The sequence below is a fragment of the Mycteria americana genome, chromosome 2 (assembly GCF_035582795.1).
Source record: "Mycteria americana isolate JAX WOST 10 ecotype Jacksonville Zoo and Gardens chromosome 2, USCA_MyAme_1.0, whole genome shotgun sequence".
Classification (NCBI taxonomy): domain Eukaryota; kingdom Metazoa; phylum Chordata; class Aves; order Ciconiiformes; family Ciconiidae; genus Mycteria; species Mycteria americana.
In genome coordinates, this window is record NC_134366.1 from 159,894,461 (window position 1) to 159,916,324 (window position 21,864).

Sequence of the window (21,864 nt, forward strand, 5' to 3'; positions counted from 1 at the left end):
TTGAAACAGCACCAATTCAATTGTACTAGCGTAGTACAAGCACACAGGGTAGACAACACAGGAGTGTTTTATACCCACGCCAATACTGTGATACAGGAAGGCCAAAGTGTAAGGTTTTTCTATGCTAGCAAAAATGTATCTATGCAAGAAGTAGTAGTAGTACACCTAGAAAGGTATAAAGGTGTGCATGTGTATATCCACATACACACACCCACCTTGCAAAACAGATGTTCACCAATTTATCAGCATGAGCTGCCAAAAATGGTACATCCAAATCCTCACCTTCTTTACAGGGGTGGTGTGACTTGTGCTAAGATTTTGACCTAACTTTTCAACCTCAAGAAACCATACGCAGGGCTCCGGGCTGACCCCTCTAGACGCTGACTTGCCCGTAAACCCCCACTTGATTCATCAAGCCAGAAAACGGCCCGGCTCCCGAATAAGGCCTTCACTGGAGAGCCCGTGCGCGGCAGACAGAGGCACGGCGCCGAGCCTGCCAGGGCTGCAGGCCGAGGCGAGGTTCCTCGGGGCAGCCGGGACGACAGACACCCCACAGCACGGAGCGGCACCTCCGCGCCTCCCCTCCCCGACGCTCCCCGCTCCCCTCAGCGCGGACGCCCAACCACCCCTCCCGCCCCGCCGGCTGCCGTGACGTCACTTCCGCCGCGGGTCGCCCGCGCCTCCGGGCGCTGCCGAGTGCTTCCGCCTGCGCGTTTCCAGGGCAACGGGGCGCCCCGGTCCCCCGTGAGTAACCGGCCGCCCCCGGGGGCCTCGCCCGCCGCGGGGCAGGGGCTGCCTGGCCGCTTCGCATGGCGGCAGCGCCGTGCCGCGGCGCTCCCGTTACCAACCGGGCGTCCCCAGGGAGGGGCTGCGGGGCCCGGGGCGGCCCCTCCTCGCCCCTCGCCTGCCCGGGGCTGCCCCGCTGCGGGCTGGGGGCGGGGGGAGCGGAGCACATGTCGTGGCCCGTCCCGGTAACTCCGCGTGGCTCCTCGGGCGGGCGTGCTAGCCGGGGCGGCACCGGTGGCCTGCTCGTCTGGGAGGGGCCTGCAGGACCCAGGCGGGAGCGCGGGCTGGGTCTGCAGGGTCCCGGGGCACCGCCTGCGCCCCGGCCTCCCGGGCTGCGGGGTGGGTGAGCCGTGCCTCGGGCCGTTCCCTGCAGCGGAGGGGGTCAGCCGGGCAGGTGCCGGTCCCGGAGGCCAGCAGGAGGGCTGCGGTTTTCACGTGTCGGGGCCGGGCGGAAGAGCCTTTCGCGTCCCCTTGCGACAGATCGAGGCAGGGGCCTCCCGGTGACGGCGGTGAGGGGAGGCGTGTGAGGAGCACCCCCAGTTCCACTGCCCAGCAGAGCTGTAGCGCTTAAGGGAGCGGTACCCAAACCGAAGGGTACAGCCCTGAGCCCGCTCTTATCAGTCGCAGAGTTTTATCTTGCGTAGGGCCACATATGGGGAAAAGGGATTGTATAGCCACCATACAGCAGTTTATTATGATAGACTCAAACAAGTGCTTAATCATTCCGTCTGAACTTCTTTGTGCAGCTTGACTCGGCGGGACTGGTTAACGTCAAGAGATGTCAACTCCCCCTCTCGCTGGGGCAGGCATGCCGCCTGGTGCTTTCTCAGGGACACAGGCTCAAGCAGCTAGGGAGGTAAATACAGCCTCTCTTTGTCGAATTGGCCAAGAGACTGTGCAGGACATTGTATTTCGAACCATGGAAATCTTCCAGTTACTGAGGAACATGCAGGTGAGAAATAACTTTTTCTTTTCAGTCCTCAACTTCCCATGTTTTTGCCACCAAATGCCAGTATATGTAGGCACAGGAGATAGCTTAGGACATTTAAATACATAACTTGATCAAACTGCTTTGAAAAGGGGGCTTGATTGGAGAAGTGAATACTACTCTTAATGTATTTGCGTACTCCTGTACATTAAGTGAAGATGGAGAAAATTCAGAAATGCTAAATAATAATATAATAATCCCCACAATAAGTATATTCTGAATACACTTAATATCTGTGTTTTCCTTTATAAATAGTGAAGTCTGTTTATATGCCAGTTATGTTTCTCTGGTTTTGTTAACATCTGGGGAGTAATTTTAGAGGAATTTTCATTGATGATTTACTGTAATGTTTTTCCACCTAGAACTTTTTGACTTTTTTTTTGTTAAAGTGGACATAATCCTTATTTGTGGATACTTACTGAGAAAACATACAAACATTTGTTGTGTTTCTCTGTTGAGAGCACAAGATAAATAATCACTCCCATTCCCTCTGTATTTTTGTGACCCTGGCAGTTTCCTTCTGTAATTATCTTAGGTATAGGTATATGTACTTTGAGTTTGCTACCTTTGAATTCATTTTGATTGTGTCTCTGAATTGTGACCTGGGTTGAGACACAAAGTCTCAAAGTGTAATACTCATAACAGATAACAACAGTGTCGTGCTTAAGCACTTTGAAGACACTCACTGAAAAGAGTTACAGAGGGATTGACAATTGACAATGAGTAGAATACATGAAGCTGTTTGACAGCAGTGATTTGGCATATCAGATGAGTAGATAAAATGCAGAATTTTGCTGATAAAATAGAAATTTCAGTGATTTCTGTGGGGATAGTGTGATTGTCTTATTTTAAAATGTACAAAACCCCTCTGATTTATTTTAGTTTGTTTATTTCATGTGACAGAAACTTTAATGTAATATTTTTAATGTTTTGGGGGTTTGGTTCTCTAAGTTACCGAATGGCGTTACTTACCATACTGGAACATATCAAGACAGACTGGGAAAGCTGCAGGAACATCTCCGTCAGCTATCAATACTCTTCAGAAAACTGAGACTAGTCTATGACAAATGCAATGAAAACTGTGCTGGGCTCGATCCTGTTCCCATAGAAGTAAGTATCTTTATTCACATATAAATCACAAATCAGAATAACCTCTCTCTGCTTAGCACATCATCCATTCTCCTGAGTTGCAGGAGACTCATAACAAGTTTTAAATGAGACTGGAATTGTTCAGTGGACTGAATTCTGTTTATGATTTAGAGCTGGTTGAAAGACTGTGAAACTTTCACGTTAACATCAACAGTTCTTAACCAGTTGGGAGGGATCCAATTTTGAAATCAAATTTTATTTAAAATGTTAGCCTTTTTCCTCAGGCTTCTTGGTACATTCACCAACTTGTTTCCACTAGGAAAAAAAGAGTCAGGGCAAGTGTTTTTTTAAAGAGGTTGTTGTAGTGGGAAAAAGTCTGCCTTAAGCTCTCACCTGCCAGCCTGGCTCCCTGAACGCATTATTTGCTTGCTCTGACCATCAGTCTGTGCCTCCATAGTTCCCTCACTCAGCTACTCTTAACCTGCTGAACCAATATGAACCAAATCTGAATGTACAATGGTGATGGAAAAGCGAACAGCATAAGACTTCCAGGAAGCAGGATTGGCCAAAGTTTTTTCCTAATAAAAATGCTATTCCTAGTAAAATCAATCTTCAGTTGAAAAATCCAACTTCATTTTTCCCCCTCATAAGTTAAGTTGTTTCTAATTTGTAGTAATACTCTTAAAGCCTGTTTTGTGTTATAATTTGAGTTACTACAGCTCTATGTTAACCAGAGCTGTGAAGTTCTTTAATTACTGACCTCTGGATTCTGAGGCTACTCTATTAACAGACTTCTGATTGTCCATTGAGTTTTAATCATGTAAGCATTATATGTTATATTTGAATCTCTTCACTGAAAGGAAGAAAGCAATGAAGGAGTCCATTTTGTACAGTCCATTCTAGACCTCTCAGCTGCTTCTGTCAGCAGTCACTGCCATGTGTTTCAGAGAAAGGTATTTGGAAACCTTAGGGCAAACAAGGGAGTAAGATACCTTCCCAATTAAAAAAATAAAACTTTTTTCATGGTTTGTTGACTTGTGTGCAATAGCTCAATACTTGCGTCCCCTTTAAAAGCTTTTGACCTGTCTTGTTTTCACATATGGTTGGGATGGGGTGGGGTTGGTCTGTCTTTTTCTTTTTCTCTTCATAGTTTTTCCTGTTACCAGGATGAAAAAGAATCTCCATAGAAAAAATGAGTAGTCCCTTTAAGCTTTTTTTAAACACAAAGTCTCACTGATACCTTATGCACAGCAGAGTTTTGTATCGATAGTTGGAATTCTTTTTGCTTTTATATACCTAGTCTTTTCTGCTCTGAAGTTAATAGAATGCCTGCTTCCTCATGTTTTATTAGTTAGGGTGAATGAGAGTGGCACACCATTCCTCTTGGATCAGTTTTCTTAAATTCTTGTTTCAGCTTTTCAATAATAGTCTCAATCATATTATTTAATAACTGATATTCTGACCATATCTTTAAAGAATATCAACAAATCTCTTTTTTTAAACAGTGAAGAGAAGTCAATACCTACTAATATTCCTTAGTGATATAAATGTTTTTATATTTTTTTGTTAATGTGTGCTACCAATGTAATAGGTATTCTTACCAACTTTCCATTAGCCAACATAGCAAGGCATGAGATAATTGTGAAGCAGTTCTGGCTATGAAGTTCTCTAATTGATTAAATTTCCTGCTTCATTTGTGTGTTAGGTGTAGTTCTTTGCTTTTCTTTTTTTTGCTTTTTCTGAAAGATGGGAGGTTTTCAAAGGAAATGTTCTACTTTGAGTGGTACATTATTTTTTCATCAGAGAGAGAACAAGTTTTTCCAAGAGTATTTAGCAGCCACACTACTTCTTTATGGTATGCAAATGTAGTAAATTGTTAACCTTTACTACGTTTTCATGGCAGAGTTTAGTGTGGTAGTTTTTGTCCATTTTGATAAGCTTAATAAGAATGGCCTACAAATTTTTTTGTATAGAAGGAAATTAAATTTTCAGTGGGTTAAATCAAAGTAATTTTTCCATCAGAATGCTGAAGGATGCTGCTGAATGCTTTGTATCAGAAGCAGTGTGGCCAGCAGGACTAGGGAAGTAATCGTCCCCCTGTACTCAGCACTGGTGAGGCCGCACCTCGAATACGGTGTTCAGTTTTGGGCCCCTCACTACAAGAGAGACATTGAGGTGCTGGAGTGTGTCCAGAGAAGGGCAACGAAGCTGGTGAAGGGTCTAGAGAACAAGTCCTGTGAGGAGCAGCTGAGGGAACTGGGGTTGTTTAGTCTGGGGAAAAGGAGGCTGAGGGGAGACCTTATGGCTCTCTACACCTACCTGAAAGGAGGTTGTAGAGAGGTGGGGGTCGGTCTCTTCTCCCAAGTAACGAGCGATAGGACGAGAGAAAATGGCCTCAAGTTGTGCCAGGGGAGGTTTAGATTGGATATTAGGAAAAATGTCTTCACCGAAAGGATTGTCAAGCATTGGAACAGGCTGCCCAGGGAAGTGGTTGAGTCACCATCCCTGGAGGTATTTAAAAGACGTGTAGATGTGGCACTTAGGGACATGGTTTAGTGGTGGACTTGGCAGTGTTAGGTTAACGGTTGGACTCAATGATCTTAAAAGTCTTTTCCAACCTAAATTATTCTATGATAATATTACACCCCAACCTAAGTAACAAATTAATATGCATGCGATGAGCAACTTGCTCCCATACTTCTAAACTCATGTCTTCTTGCTAATTTGCATCAATTACTAGTCTTTCATTTGTCTGTAATGTGTATGTGAACAAGGATGTAATTTTGCTATCAACTTTAGCTTTTCTCAGTTCAGGACAGAAAAATCAACAATAGACTGTAGTCTTGTGGACGTATGTTATGTATAAAATGTTACAGCTTATAATTAGTTTTGAATAAGATGTTAGTAGCTTGGGAGTGTTCTGACACAGAAGCATGTATTTGTTTTGTATCTGGTATATTTACTGATTCTTTTCAATTTATTTTTTTTAGGAAGGGAACATGCATTAATATTCATTTAGAAATTCTTTATCAAAGATTTTTGGCTTTGTAGAAGCTTACCAAAAAGATAGTACACTATATGCCTGAGGAGATCACAGTGGGAAATTCTTATGGAAAAACTCCTATTAGGTAACTGTGGGCCTGGTCTTAAGAATAGCCAGAGGCCCACTAAAATAGCAAGTCATAATTAGGGTATTAACCAAGTAGCTATGGAAAGCCAGTCATAATTATGTTTAGTATATCACTGGTATACTTTATAATAATGATAACTTCATGTTTGTGGTATTTCATAGTGTGGAATAGTAAATTTTAAAATCACAGTCTACAGAGTTGAAGAATGCAAGGATTACCTGTAATAAACATCTTAAAATGTAAAGACTGGGTTCTGCCTGCAGTTGTGAAATTGCTTAGGTCTAGGCATGGTAATAATGTGGGATTGTGTCTATTTGAAGCACATTGTTTTCCTGGGGAACTGACCGGGGTCATTCCAAGGCCTTTGGGTTTGAGGTGATGAAGTAAGCCTGTCTCCACTTCCTCTTGGGAAGTTTGAACCTTTGGAGAAAATGGTAGTACCTTACATATCTCCTGTATCTCCTGTTTTCAGTTTCTTTTTTTCTGCTTTTTTCCTTTTTTTCTTTTAAATTTTTTTTTTTAGCTAATGTTTCTTGTCTTCACAGCAACTTATTCCGTATGTTGAAGAAGATGGCTCCAAGCATGATGATCGTGGTGCTGCAAGTCAGCTTCGTTTTGCTAGTGAAGAGAGAAGGGAAATAATGGAAGTAAATAAGGTAACAAAGTTGAAATTAATTTGTGTAAAACTGTCACTTTTTCATTGCAAAGCTTAAATTTCTAGATTGCTGTACTAAATGCAGCATGTGTGATGACTGCCATCAAACTTGGTAATAAATACTTCTTGCATGTAACTTTCAGAATTACCTTTTAAGTTATTTTTTTATTTTTAGCTGTACCTCTGGCTGTCGAATTTAGGTTTCCCGACAATTTTAACTTATGCCTCTTTTTAAACTGATACATATTCTTCTGAATACGGTGTATTATGTTTATTCTTAACCCACTAGATATCGGCAGTACAGATTGAGGTGAGGTGCCTGTTGAACTTATTTCACTTAAAAATTTACCTTGGGCATTAAAAAAAATTGGTATTGAACATCAGATGTGTAAATATTATCACAATGATGTGAGTTGGTAAAGCATTTTCAGGGCTACTTTCTGTATTTTGACAGTTTGAGGAAGACCATTCCTTTTGTTAACTGTAGCATTTATTGAATCTTGACACATTCAGAAAAAAAATGTACTATGTATGACAAAGATGCTGTTAAGTTTTCAGTTTGAGTGGCAGTGTGCAATTGAGTACAATTACTGAAGGTGGATTCAAATCTAAAAATAAATATGCTGTAGTAAATGCTAATATAATATTGAGATTAAAAATACGTAATTTTACCAGACCACATTTTGAACATTGTTTCTTCAATCCGTAAAGTACAAAGATAGGATTAATTAAATATTTCTGTAGCTGTAATATCTGTAAATGCTTGGTAGAAAGGAAGCATAATCTACAAAAATAACCAAACGAAGGACATAAGTGAGTAAAATATTTCTTTATGGAGAGAATAATTGGTGGATTTTCAGCTTTTAAAATATTTCCGATATTTTGTCTTCAACAATTAGAGATGTACTGAATCTTTCATAACCCATTTATGCAGAAAAATGCACACATATTGTACAGGAGAAAATGGGGACTATGTGAATTTAGAGAAAAGCAGTTGTCAGCTGTCCTGTTGTGTTCTTCCTGTTCAGTGCTGATGTAGCAAGGTTGTATATATTATATTGTATGTAATATTGTACTGTGAATTTATGCACATTTATTTGCAATCTTTAAGTGTTAATAAGCTTAACTGTCCATATTTGCTGTGTTTTTGATAGTTTTATGACATGTTTTTGCCCTTGTTGTCATACTTCTATGCTAATATGGTTTTTAAACCTCCTTGGTGTGATCTTGTGAAAATAATTTTATAAAAGTTTATTGTGAGTTCTAAACCTTAAAAAGGTTGATGGTGTTACAGGACCATTGGTAGCAAATTGGTAATTAAGAATGCATGCAGACATTCACTTAAATCGGGTCTGAAATCCTGGATTTACACTTAAATGCCTAGACCCAGTTTCCAGATTTTCCACAGTAAATCTTCAGGAGATAGTTGAACCTTCTCTAGTATTTTTGTGGACAAATATTTACTAACTGCTGCAAAAGAAATTTAAACTTCTTGTTTTTGAAAGTGCACTGCATTTTTTCTTTTGTCTCTCTTTAGCTGTATAAGCACATCCACTACCAGTTTCAAAGTTCAAATTTTAATACATTACAGAATAGGAAATGCTTTGGGTTTTTAATGAGTAGAAATAAAGAAATTCTTATTTTTGCAAAGAAAAATCACTAGAATCAGGTTAATTGGTCTAATTCCTGACACTGGCTGCTGGGCTCAGATAGCCCTCTCTGTTTCTTAGCTGGCAGTCCTGGCAGCTTTTCAATCCTCTGTAGTATGTAACGTCCATCTTCAACTCAATTCTGCTTAATTTATTTTAGAAAAATTTCAGTAATACAAAATGTTGGTGAAAATGCTGTGACAGGAAAACCAACATGAAGAAGAAGCTTTTTATATTTTTGACCCACTATCTTTTCTTCCTTCAGCTGGTTGTCCTGCTCTCACCTAGTCCTTTTTGCTGTGATAGGCAGTACTTTTTCAGTTTTGCATGTTACTGGTACCAAAAAAAGCATATTGCAGTAACCCAATGCTTCGACACTATTGAGACATTTGAATTCTTAGACCTTTCATGGGTCTCTTAATTTTGCCCTTCTTGCTGTGATATCCCAGCCAGTCTGATCTCTTTTGTGGCTCTGGATGTATGTGACAGACACGAACTGCCCTGTAGTGTTGGAGCACAGCCAAAACTAGTAGATCATATAAACCTTGTGGATCATATATTCTCACACAAAAACGTCCCTTCTTCCAGGAACCACTGACTTGAAACATAGCAGCTCTGCTTTGCTACCACAGTTGTCTGGGAAGGGAGCATCCTCAGTGGAGGAGGAGAGGAGCGTCACGTACTTCCTATACTCACCATCTCACTCATGGGGCAGGAGAACCTGTTGATATAGCAGAGTTCCTAAATACTGCAGTAATTTTTGATGTCGATTTCCTGTACCTTGACATCTTTTGGTCTTATTTATTTATTTATTCTGCTATATTAGACTTATCTTTTAGGTCAGAAAGTTTAATGCGGTCACCTTGGCTAAGAAGTACTTGTCCATTAATTTAAAATATAGATCAGTTTACAAGGTAATGCATTTCTTTCCTACCAAGTCAGTAATATTTAGCAACTGTAGGTTTAAATAAAACCTATTAAGCTTAAAAACAAAAGGGATTTTTGCCAGCACTAAAATGAGTGCACCATTATTATAAAGCAACCGAACAAACCATTTATTGAGCACTGACTACCTCTACCTTTTCTATTAAACAATTCCCTCCTGCATTTCTCAAAAATGTTGCTTATTCCTTTTATCTGTATTTGCTTTCTGGGATTGTAAATTGTTGAGGTGGTTGACTCTTCTGGAATAAATAATTTGCTGTTCCAGAATCAGTTCAGCATTTGCATTGGTCTACTAATACAAATCCTGATCCAATTTTCACTGAACATAATTACTATTTGCAACAATTGGAAGCTGTTACCAAAATTTCCTTGCTTGTCTTCGTATTTTTGGAGTCTTTAATGTTCTAGTTACAGGTTCTTTACCTTCTCAGTATAGCATCATCTGTAATATTTTCAAGATGTCAGGCTCACCTTGGGTCCATGATCTTGTAGTACATTTGACAGGACTTACAACAGAAAATATAGAATCACAGACTGAGAACACTTTAATCTGTGTGGTGCCTTATCAGCAGTTTTCTTTACTGCTTGTTTTTAGAAATTGAGCAAGTACAGCTTTGGTTTTTTAGATGCTGTAGGTCTGGTTTCAGATGAAGCACTTAAGAAAATCATCGCATAATTAGTAGTCTCAATACATTTGGTTGAAAATGAAATGATGTGAAATAGCATTAGGACATTCCAGGTGACCCTTTAGAAAACAATCATGTTTGATATTAATTATTCTTTGCTAACTGGTTAACAGTGATCTTGCTAAGAGAGGAAAAGACAATCTACATGACAGGCTTTTAAGTTAAGCTGTTACGAGTTTAGCTCCGGGCTTTTTTGATAACAAAACCATTGTGCACTGCAGCTGCTGTTGTTTCGGGAAGTAGTCCTTAAAATGAAAGCAATTTACAATTAGTCTTTCTCTTTGCGGAACTTTACCTGAAAACTACTTTTGACTATGCTGAAAACCTGCATTCCTTTTAAACTGCCTTTCATGCTATTTGCATGTATTTTTAATTTGTTTTGTATTTGTAGAGTATATTGACCACTGAGTATATTGACCACTTCCCCCAATTTGGTACTGTCCACAAATTTGATACTTTTATATGGTGATTAGGTCATTCAGTGTGGATAAGTTATTAACGAGGATATGAAGAATATTGACCTTAGTATCAATCCTGAGAAACATCAAGAGTGATCAGCTGCCACTTCGTCTTAATACTGATGATCACAACATTTAGAAACCAATAGTCTAGCCAGTTTTCCATCAACCCTATAATCCACCTATCCAAACCACATCTCTCCAGTTTGGCTACAAGGATGCTATGAGAGACTGTGTCAAAAGCCTGGCTAATATGAAAGTAAAGAAAATCCCCTGCTCTCCCCTTGGCCACACAGCCAGTCATTTCTCAATAGAAGGCTATCATGTTGGTCAGGCACAACACATCTTTGGTAAGTCCAAGATGACTGTTACCAGTCACCTTATCATTCATGTGTCTGGACATGTGTTGTGGTTTAACTCCAGCCAGCAACTAAGCCCCACCCAGCCGCTCACTCACTCCCCCCTGGTGGGATGGGGGAGAGAATCGGAAGAGTAAAAGCGAAAAAACTCATGGGTTGAGATAAAGACAGGTTAATAGGGAAAGCAAAAGCTGCACACACAAGCAAAACAAAACAAGGAATTCATCCACTACTTCCCATGGGCAGGCAGGTGTTCAGCCATCTCCAGGAAAGCAGGGCTCCATCACGTGTAACGGTTACTTGGGAAGACAAACACCATCACTCCGAACATCCCCCCCTTCCTTCTTCTTCCCCAGCTTTATATACTGAGCATGACGTCATATGGTATGGAATAGCCCTTTGGTCAGTTTGGACCAACCACCCCGGCTGTGTCCCCCCCCCAGCCTCTTCTGCACCCGGCAGAGTGTGGGAATCCAAAAAGTCCCTGACCAGTGCAGCAACAACTAAAACATCAGTGTGTTATCAACACTGTTTTCAGCACAAATCCAAAACATAGCCCCATACTAGCTACGATAAAGAAAATTAACTTTATCCCAGCCAAAACCAGCACAACATGACTTCCAGAAGGATTTGCTGCATAGTCTTTCTGGGTTCAGGGGCTAGCCTGACCAGCCTGTAGTTGCTGTGGTTTTCTGGACACCCCCACCCCCCTCTTGCCTTTCTTGAAAATGAGTTGAGGTGTTTCCTTTTTCATCAGGAAGCTCTTCCCATCTCCAGTAGAAAATTCTGTAGAGTGCTCTTGTAATGTCATCAGCCAGCTCCCTCAGCACTGAGATGCATTTTTATTCTATATAATGAAATATTTCCTTTTCAGTTTCATATAAAATGTTGTATGCAAAGTTATTCATGTAGCTTCCTATATCAAAACAACATCATGGTTACAAAGTTGAGAAAAGTTAGGAAACACCAAGCTGAAAGCTGTCCATACAATCCCAATAGCCCCCTTTTGTCCTCGTATAAATGCATATTATACAACCTTTATTACATTATCACATTTAGTTCCTCTCCCCCACCCCCCCCTTTCCTAGAAGAGTCCTTGAGCTATTCTGCTTTTGTTGCAGACTAGGCACTGTTTAGATTGAATCAGTATTGTGATAAATAAGATTATAAGAATCCTGGTTTATGTATTGTGTAACTTGCACGAGGGTATTGAATAAACAGGGAATTTGAGAATGAGAAGGAAGGATTTAATGTGAGTAGTGAGTAAGTAACTGAAGGCTGCTCTTGAGAAGTGGATTTTTATCCTTGCCTCTGCTACAAAATGTCTGTGGTAGTTGTTCATTCTTCCCCTTACGGTTGGTGATAGCTGTCCTTTGAATATGTGGGAAGCTGTTAAAACATGAAGTTTATTGATGGACTTTAATCTTAGATGTCTCTGGACAAAGTTAGTAGGCACTCCATTTTTATCCATAGGGTTCCTGTGACTTAGTTTGCCATCTGTAACTGAGGGTCTGTGTGATTTTCATGTTAAGAATTGGGATGTAACACTGAGGAGTGTGGTGGAGAAGCACCTTGGGGAATGGATAATTCCATTACAAGCTACATAGCTTAGAGGGTACTCAGTAAATAAGACCTCAGACTTCATCGTTGAATGGTAAATAAGTGGTATGAAGCAAACATCCATCTATTTTGATGAACACACTTATTCCTCTTTGAACAACAGAGCACTGGATATGTGCAATTGCTGTCTGGTTCAATATGTGAAAAGTATTGAGCATGCAGTGGAGCACAGGCTGTCACTGGTGCTTCTGCTTGTTTCAGGAACAGAGAGTTACGCATGCAGAAGGAGCAGGTTTCCTTTCAGCTATCAGGTGAGGAGGGAGGCAGAAAACCCAGTCTCTCATTTCCAGTAAGGATAGAACAGTTATGCCTGTGAATGACATCAGGAAAAGCTGTAGTTACTGAACAACAAGCATGTTAATGTTTAATTGCACAGCAGTTAGTGTGTTAGTGATGAATACTTTTTATCCATTTGAAAAAATATTATAAATAGATGGATATGTTAATTTATTATGATGGAAAGTGGGCCTTGGTGTCAATTGAGTAGCCATAAGTTAGAACATCACCTGACAGCTTTAAGAGAGTTTGAGCAAAGTGTTGAAGCATTTTGTCTATCATTTTTTTTCTGCTGTGTGCATATAGTATTGTAACTTTTTTGACTATAAAACTGAAGGGAAAAAAAAAAGAGAAGGTTTTTCCACCTCCTTCCTTCAGAGATTTCATTATGAAGGACTCACTTAAAAAAAGAACAGTATAAATTGCCAGGGCAGGCTTTACTTTTTCTCACCTATCACAAACATTGTGTTTCTATAGAAATTTCTTGGGTTTAACTTACATGGAAAAGCAGAGGCCATTGTCGCCTTCATAGGACTTTCAACAATCACTTCCTTCAGTAGTTTAACGGTCAGAAGGAGTAACATGCTCATCAAAAAGTGGATGATGCAAGTTCACGCTGTAGTAGAGTCGTAATCAACAAAGTAAACATAATTGTTTTAATTCTGCTGAGACTTATGCAAGTAAAGGTAGTACTGTTATTAATATTTAATGCTTTATTATGCTTAGATGTACTTCTGGCCTGTACTGTTGCAGGTCTTGAACAGACCAAGTAAAAACTATATCTGGCACAGCATTCAGGAGAATGGTCTTCTATGTAAGATTTTTAAAGTGGAAACACCTCTTCTTTTTTTTTTTTCTTAAGCAGAAGAAGTGCCTGTACAACATAGGCAAGTACTTTTGATGTTGTTACAGGCATCAGTTGGAATATAATCTTACTCTTCCACAGTGTTTACACTATTATCTTTGCCTGAAGAAGGGAATTCTAACAAATGGATTGAGTGCAGAATAATGACTCATAGTGATGTTTAGGTTTTAAAATGTGACAGATAGATGAGCTTAAGATGAGGAGAGAGATGGGAGCAGTGTGCAAAGGAAAGTTCTGATACATCTCTGGTAGAAAGTTGTGGATTGGTCTAGACAGCACTGATTTCACATGAAATGAAAATGAACCAAAAACGAGTTTAAGTCAAAAATTGACTTCAGTCAAAGTTGAAATTACTGTGTCCTACTGAACCCAAATCTGTATGAAACATGTCAAGTTCTTTATGGCATGTTCCTTGAAAGACGGCTATTTTCTGGATGTACGTTATGGTTCTCCCACTTCGTTTCATTTATGAGTGTTGTGCTTCTGTATGTGTTTTCATAAATGTCCTGCCAGACCTAAGCCTACTGAAGTCTCGTTGGTTACTGGAAGGTGCAGTCCTTGCTGACTCCATCATGCTGGCCATAGTACTTGCAGTGTCAGTCAAAATGGATAGTTAATCACATTGAAAATTAATATCACCAATGAAGACCCCTTAGGATTGGTTTTCAGTCAGATCACTTTTCTGACAGAGAGGGACTAACAGAAACATACCTGTCAGATGTAAGGTGAATTTAGATCTCTCAAACTCTTTGTAAACTGCCTCATATAAGATAATTTTCCTGTGCTATCTCAAAACGGATAAAGTCAGAAGCTGTAGCATAATATGTAGGATGAAGTACCTTTTCTTGTTTCATACAACTGTTAATCCTGAGAAGCAGTCCAGAGTTCAACTAAGTCATTTCAGCAGAAGGAGGAAAGAGTGGGAACAACTTGCAAGCAATCTGTTCAAACAAAAAGTTGTCATTGCTGCAGAAGCTGCTTACAGAACTTGCCCGTTTCCCAAGAAGGCCATTTCACCTATCTTTCCAAGGTTAGACCTGGGTTGAGATGTTCTTAGTGGCTCAGCAAAGTCTTAAGCAGAGGCCAGCACTGCCAGTGGTGCAGAACATATTAATTACGTAGTACTTTGTGGTGTGGACCACTGCCTGTCAAAGATTGGTAACAAAGATCACTATATGCGTTTCAATTAGGAGACCATGCTCTCTAAAGTGGATTTTTTCCCTTCTTTATTCTTTTTTCAGCCTAGCAATCCGGAGATGGTGCTTCATCTTAGATGTTTTTTCTGTCACTAGAACAAGTAGAATAGAAGAGCTAAGAAAATAACTCTTCACTGAAGACAAGGATCTAAAATTATCTTCAGATAAATAAAGTAACAATTGTATACTTCTTGTCTGTACAGGTGCTTTGAAAACAAATGAAATCCAATTTGAAGGTTCCCTTATCTAGCATCAAGTAAAGATCAAGCAATTTACAGTTTCATAACACTTCCAAAGAAATGAAAGCAGTCTTACAGGATGAGTCTTTTGGGCATAAGTTATGTAAAGTTCATGTGAGCATACCTACGTAACAGTATTCAGCAGTACAATTAGACATGGACAGAGAGAGAACACAATCTGCATGTCAGAGGTTAATGGTTCTTCTTTCTATCTGTGATTTGAATAACCATCGCTGACTGTTCAGCCTTCATTTCTATTGATGAAGGCTTTGAAAAATCATGAAATGGCATGCCCTCAGTATCAGTGAGTGACAGCTTGCATTGAACTAGTAGTTTTGATGTAACATTCATTGATTTCTTTAAGATTGAATGTTGAGGATGGCAAACAGAAATATGTTTAAAAATGCCACAGGTATGAACATGCTTGTTTATCTCATCCCTCTTGTGTTTTCTCAAGCATCAAGATCTTACATTATGAGCTTTTGTAGGGAGACACTTGCAATTCTGTAATTTGGATGCTGTGGTAACTACATGCTTCTCAGTTTTCTCTCTTGTCTTTAGGAGTTCGATCTCTGCTGTATATTGTGAAGTCTTGGGTTAGCAAATGAAAAAGAAAGAAGCATTAGATAAAGGCACATAGTCATCTTTAAAATACTTTTTAGTCTGTCAAGTGCTTGATTAGAAATTCCGAGTTAGTGCGCATGAACTGTCCGACATCTGTTTTTACATCCTTTTCAGGAGTCTGGAATTGCATATTGTCTCTGCTTTCAGGGAATGTATCCACCAAAGTCTGTGTTCAGGAATATTTCTCTTACTCGAAGTACTATGTTTGCCATGTAATCTAAGCCTAATTACCATATTACTTCGCACCATTTTTACAGGTGTGAAGTGAATAGACTTCCTTTTTTTCTCTAGACTTCTTTCCCAGCTGACCAGCTGGGCAACTTAAAAATATTGGTGTGTTGTCTGCATCAAAATTCAGGAGACTGATTTTCAGGATATGGCTTCTTTTGTTGCTCCATTTTATCACTGTTCCAGTTACTTCAGTCGTATTACTCATCTGAGTCACCCTTTTAATGTATTGCCATTTGTGTAGTGCAAATAACAAAGTTATGTCAAACCTGAAACATTTTTAATAGTTTGTCCTCTTTTGATGGTAGCAAGTCTTTCCTGTGCTTTCGCTTTACTTGGAACTCTGGACTTTCCTAAGGAATAAGTAGTTTGATCTCTAATGTGAGAAGGCTGACATCTTAGCAAATCAGAATGAAATGAAGGACATAGGTTGTTGTTAACAATACACAGTAACTTAGTTCTTGACAGCTTTGATTTGAGCAGGAAAATTAATAAATCAGACAATAAATATGTGTATTATTGTGAAACATGAAAGGTTAGGGGGATTGTGCGATGTCTTAATGCACTGATCTTTTTTCTGCAAAGACATAATTTTTAAGTTCTGATTATACACCCAAATAAAAGCGAGTTTTCTGTTCTTCTATTCCTTCAAATGTTTCTGCAGTTCACAAAAACAAATACATAATTTAAAAAAATTCAGCATGCTTGGGAATATCTGTTTCAAGACAGGACCCCTTAGCACATCAGGGTTGACCTATATAGGCAGAAGGGCTGGAAAAGCTTGATTGGCTTCACCTGTACCTTGTACTTTGTTCAAACTTCTACTGTTAATCCCTCATTTTTTTGTGCACCCAAGTTATACAACATATAGTCACATAAATTTATCTGTTCCCTGAATTCTTTCTTCCTACAAAAAGTGCTATCTTTTGGACTTTGGAAAGAGAGGACTGATCCCCACAAGCCTCCAGTTTTTGAAGGGATCAAGTGTTTTGATAAAAAGACTGCTGTGAAAAGAAACAGCATTCCCCCTCTAGCAATGGTCCTTAACTTTTGAGGCTTTCTTGTATTTCTAGAGCGTGCTTTAAAGGGGATGCATTATCCCACTAATACTGCTCACAGACAGCTGAGAAGAAGATCCATATAGCATTTCATAACACTGTAATTTTTGTTGAATTTCTGAGTGTGCTATTTGAACTGATCACAAAAAAACTTCTAATAAACTCTTCCCACAGAAACTGAAACAGAAGAATCAGCAGCTGAAGCAGATCATGGATCAGTTACGGAATCTTATTTGGGACATAAATGCCATGTTGGCAATGCGGAACTGAACGAGGAGAGTCAAACTGTGTAATTGGAAAAGATACAAATTTGTTTGGATATACTTAATTTCTTTCTAAGAAGTAACGTGTTTTCCCACAACCATATTGCAGTAATGTTTGAAAAGTCTTCAAGATTAAAATGTTGAGTTTTTGCAGTAACTCAAATGGTGTTGGCTTTGTTTTTATAAAAGATTCATCCTACAAGTTTTACCTGAATATAATACAGCCTAAGTAACTTATAATAATATATGCAAATGGGGGTTTTTATAAATGAAGAGTTTCTGGATTTTTTTAATAATACAATTAACATTGTTTTAAAAACATGTGTTTGTATGCCATTCTGCAGTGCAAACCACCTCTACAGACAGGAAAAGTTGCAATATAGCAGAGGTGCTCTAGTAAGCTACAGGACTGAAATAAGTGATCAGATATTACAATGCAGTATGTTTCCCTGTTGTGGGAACATATACTACAGGCTACTATGCCATATAAGTTCATCTTATTCCATATCCTATCACTGGATATATGTTATATTACATAAATTGGAGCAAAATTCAAAAGCTACATAAGATTACCCCTGTATCCTTATGGATATAATTAAGTATTTTTAAATGAAAACTGCATACACATATCCTCAACATTAACTTCTGCTGTAACTATGTGTTACAATTTCTTGAGTACTACTGCTCCAGCTATTGTATGGTGTAATATTCCTGTAGCATTATGTATGGTTGGAATTATGTTGGTTTTGTTTACCAGAATGCACTGAGTAAACGCCTCATTAATCTTTTCCCTATGACTGCCAGTCCTAGAAAACTTTGGAGTATATGAGCAGTTCATTATTTTGAGTTAATCATCAACCTTCATGTTTCTTTGTTCTGCCTCTGGGATTCCTCACAATTTTCATTAGCCCTGAAAATAGTCTTAATAATTGTTGTTATCCACAGACGCTGCCAGTGGACTATGTGTCTCTTTTTCCAGATGAAAGAATATGTAAAATAACACTGTTTCAGTACAAATCTGTAGGACACTCTACTGTTAATATTTGTCAAGTTGAAAACTGACCATCCTCATCATTTGCTGCTTCTGTTTACTTCTAACTCTTATTCCATGCCCAGTCAGATTCCTTAATAGTTTTGTGTGAAAGATTTCCTCAGAACCTTCTCAAGAGTCCAATTAAATGGTATCCTTTTAAAAGATATCCTTTTTACAATATGGGGTTTTGATACTGAATGCTTATTGATTTGAGATATATGGTTTTAAAAATGTTATACTGGTTTGTTGTTCTATCAGTCTATTTTATTTTGGTTTTTAATCATTTCAACCCATTTGTCTGCTCCTTGAGGTAAAAATCACTGGCATGTAATAGATCTGATCACACCTGGTTAACAATATATGACTTTTCCCTGAAATTAGGTACAATATAGTTGTCTTTTATTTCTCCTTTTGAAGGCTTTAAATCTTAACAGGTGAATGGATGCCCAGTCTTATAATTGCAAATAAACAGAGTTAGAAAATGTTCATTTTGATTAGTTTACCCAGTGTTGAAAGTGATATGTAACTATGACAATACCTAGATGTGAGCAGATGTCAAAACACCTCACAAATAAGGGTGCTCTCTTTTCTCCCATATTACAAATGGAAGAGTGGATAGCTTTACTCAGTGGCAAAGCTAGCAGCAGAACTGTTCATTTCCCATTTGGATTGACCACTGTGGCAGACTTGTTGGTCAGAAATAATGGTTGATTTCTGCAGCTGTGAGAGACGTAACTTTTATATAAAAAGCTTTTGAAAAGGAGATGAAGACTGCAAGTAGAGATTTTATTTTGTTGTTTGTTTAAAATGCAGGCGCATTTTTGTATTTGCAAGGTGTAGTGGCAGCTTTCTGTTTAGTGTATGTATAAGCATGCATCCAGCCTAGAAGGAGTATTTGAAGTGGATTTTGAAGTCACACCAAGATCTTAATTGTTAGTGTAAAATTCTCAGTACTTAGTATTTTGTTCTATTTTTGGAACAATTATGGAAAATGAAGACTAGTCTAGACTTTACTGCCTGTATACCATCTATGTATTCTTACTAAATGTCTTTAAAGTTTGTTGACTTCTTTTATTGCATATAAACTGTGCAGAAGTAACCTAAGATGTGAGTAAGAGTGCAAATATTGCAAGTAGGTGTTTGGGCAATACAATATTCAGCTTACTCAGTGCAGCTGCTAGCAATAGCCAAGGTTCGTACTACAATTTTTCATCTGGGAGAGAGGAGAAAACACTTTAAACCACTACCAGGATAGATAGTGCAGGAGCTAAATTGCAAAGTGCAGAAATTGACAGAATTGTAAGTTATCGCGGTAAATACTGTCAAAACAGGAACTTTGCAAGGTGTTGGACCAAAACCATACACTTTGACTTACACAGATGAAAGTAAGGGTAGTGAACATAATTCATATGCTACCACATCCGTGAATAAGCGTAGGATTTGGCCAAGAAGTTTTAAGAAAAGTGGCGATTCCTCAGCTGTGAAACACTTTTAAAGGAATTACTGGGCATCAACATATGCTGAAATTTAATATTTAAGTTAATGCTAACTGAACTTTAACTGCTGGTTAATGAAATGGCACCAAATGAGGTATTTACAAATACCAGCAAAGCAATACCAACACAGATGTTCCAATGTTTTGTTTATATACCATTGACTATTTCTGTATTTCTGATTAGGCAGAAGCTGGATAAACATACAGACAGTCCCAGGAGCAGATACCAGAACCTAGGATGGTTCCATTTTTGGAATATAAAAATATTTGAGGGGGTTGGGGTTCTTAGGGCTCTGTTTTGCCCAGAGAGGACTTGGGGCAGTGGAGCGAGGATGCTGAAATCTTTGTAGCATGTTTGTGGGAGCACCCCAAGTTAACACATACTCTCAAAATGAAACCATTAATCCAGCACCTGTGTAGACAATGTAACAGGTATTGAATGTTCGGTTCACTGTCACAACACAGAAGATGCCTGCTAGGCAGTATGCAAAGGTCCAAGGTTTTTCTTACATAAGGCAGAGAGTACAGAGCAGATTTATGGAAAGATGCAAGGAGTTTACTTTTCCTCTTGTCTTCCATAGAGGCAGCAAGGCCGCATCCAGAGTGCTCTAATAAACCATGACCATTTTTGTTGTCCTGGAGAAAAAAACCTGCTCTGATTGTAGTATTTCTTACTGATGGAGAAATTGGAACTTGTGCACAAGTGCTACTTAAATTAATCACTGTAAAGCATGGATTTAGGTGGAGTAGGACAAGGATTCTGGTCTCGTAGGAACCAAGGTTTCATCGGTGTGCAAGATGGCTGCACAAGCCAAAAAGACGACAGCTGAAGGATGACTGACAACTGCTGTGGAAAACAGTAAGCTCCGGATGTAGATTTGAAGATCTGAAGTTAAGAAAAAACGTCAAAAAAGAGATGCAGTGACACCCAAGGACACTGTGAGTCAATGGAGGTTTACGGAGGATGGATTAGTTTAATTACTTCGTGCTAACAAAGGAAATGGGGAATTATAACGGAATTTACAAACACATCAGTGCAGAATAAAATATTTGGAGGAGAAAATGACTAGTTTGCTCACTCTCCTTATTTTAATAGTAATGAAGACTGATATGGTAGAGCATCAGGGCTTTAAAAGAGGTTTTTTGCTCAGTTGGAAGGTTACTATTTTTATACATAAAAATAACAAGGTGGCTGATATGTATTGCAGGATATTAATGAAAGTGACAAAAAATATGTACCAATGCCAGTTTTTATTTAAGAAAATGTAATGGATAACAAATGTAAGAGGTAAATAAATGCAATATAGTGAAACTTTTGTTAAATCTAAATTCTCTGTAAATTTTAAGGATTTTTCTTACTCACATTGCATAAGGGATGTATTCTGGCATCTGTTACAACACTACACAACAAATAACACTGCTAAAAGCCGGGAACAGTCTTTGTGTTGATGTGAATGTAGTCAGAAGCAGCATACATGTTTTACAGCACTTCTCACTGGACTAGGTCCGGCGAAGGCCATAGGTGTATTTGAGGCAAATAAGCAGAGACACTTTTTCTTGTGCGCACTTAACTCTGGGAGCATCTCAGCTCATTGTATGCCTTCATGTCCAATTTGCAAGCTACCTAATTGCTTAGAGTTCTGCTTCTGTGCATGTTCCCAGCAGCTGATGATATCTGCTAATCACTGCTGAGGTTGTATAAACTCTGTGACTTTTCTGCCCAAATCCTATAGGAGGCCTGATGTGCTAGGCCCTCTGTGGTCCCTCATGTTCTCACTTTCCCTTCTCAGCTGACTGCCTCTGCTACAAAGCTATAGAGTAATGTTCTGGAATGGAATTGAAAATGAGTGGCTGAAAGGAATGATTTATATACATATCTGTGATAAAATCCTTTCCTAGGTCTGCATGTGCTTTCTCATGAAATCTTGCTTGAAAAATAAATTCAGATTTGCCTAAATAGGAAGAAAGATACGTGATTTTAAAGTTGTCTGAGTAGCAATGGATAGCAATGCAGTCATTTTTATAGCCATGTAGAGGTTTTAGTGGTATTTACAGTCCTGAAGAGGGTCACGAAGACAGTCCATTACTGAAATACATTGTTGAAGTCGGAAGACTTTCAAACAATAAGGGGAAAATATAAAGAAATATAACAGCAACAATCAAAACTTAGGTGAGCACAAACTGGCCTTAAAATAGAGGCAAGGAAAGAGGATTTAGGAAA

At 39.0% G+C, this 21,864-nt stretch overlaps 1 protein-coding gene across 2 annotated transcripts; it reads left to right on the forward strand.

Annotated features, from left to right (window-relative positions):
- The first annotated feature begins 596 nt into the window (after nucleotides 1-596).
- On the forward strand, nucleotides 597-20,944 carry MED30 (mediator complex subunit 30). Of its 2 annotated transcripts, none has more exons than XM_075495170.1 (5): nucleotides 597-744; nucleotides 1,533-1,738; nucleotides 2,726-2,884; nucleotides 6,540-6,650; nucleotides 17,027-17,351. In XM_075495170.1, the coding sequence occupies exons 2-5, from the start codon at nucleotides 1,565-1,567 to the stop codon at nucleotides 17,120-17,122; spliced, it is 540 nt and encodes a 179-aa protein (XP_075351285.1). In that variant the 5' UTR covers nucleotides 597-744; nucleotides 1,533-1,564; the 3' UTR covers nucleotides 17,123-17,351. The 2 variants fall into 2 exon arrangements, with proteins under 2 accessions (XP_075351285.1, XP_075351286.1); XM_075495171.1 differs by lacking the exon at nucleotides 597-744 and adding an exon at nucleotides 1,078-1,305 and having other exon boundaries at nucleotides 17,027-20,944.
- The last annotated feature ends 920 nt before the right edge of the window (nucleotides 20,945-21,864 follow it).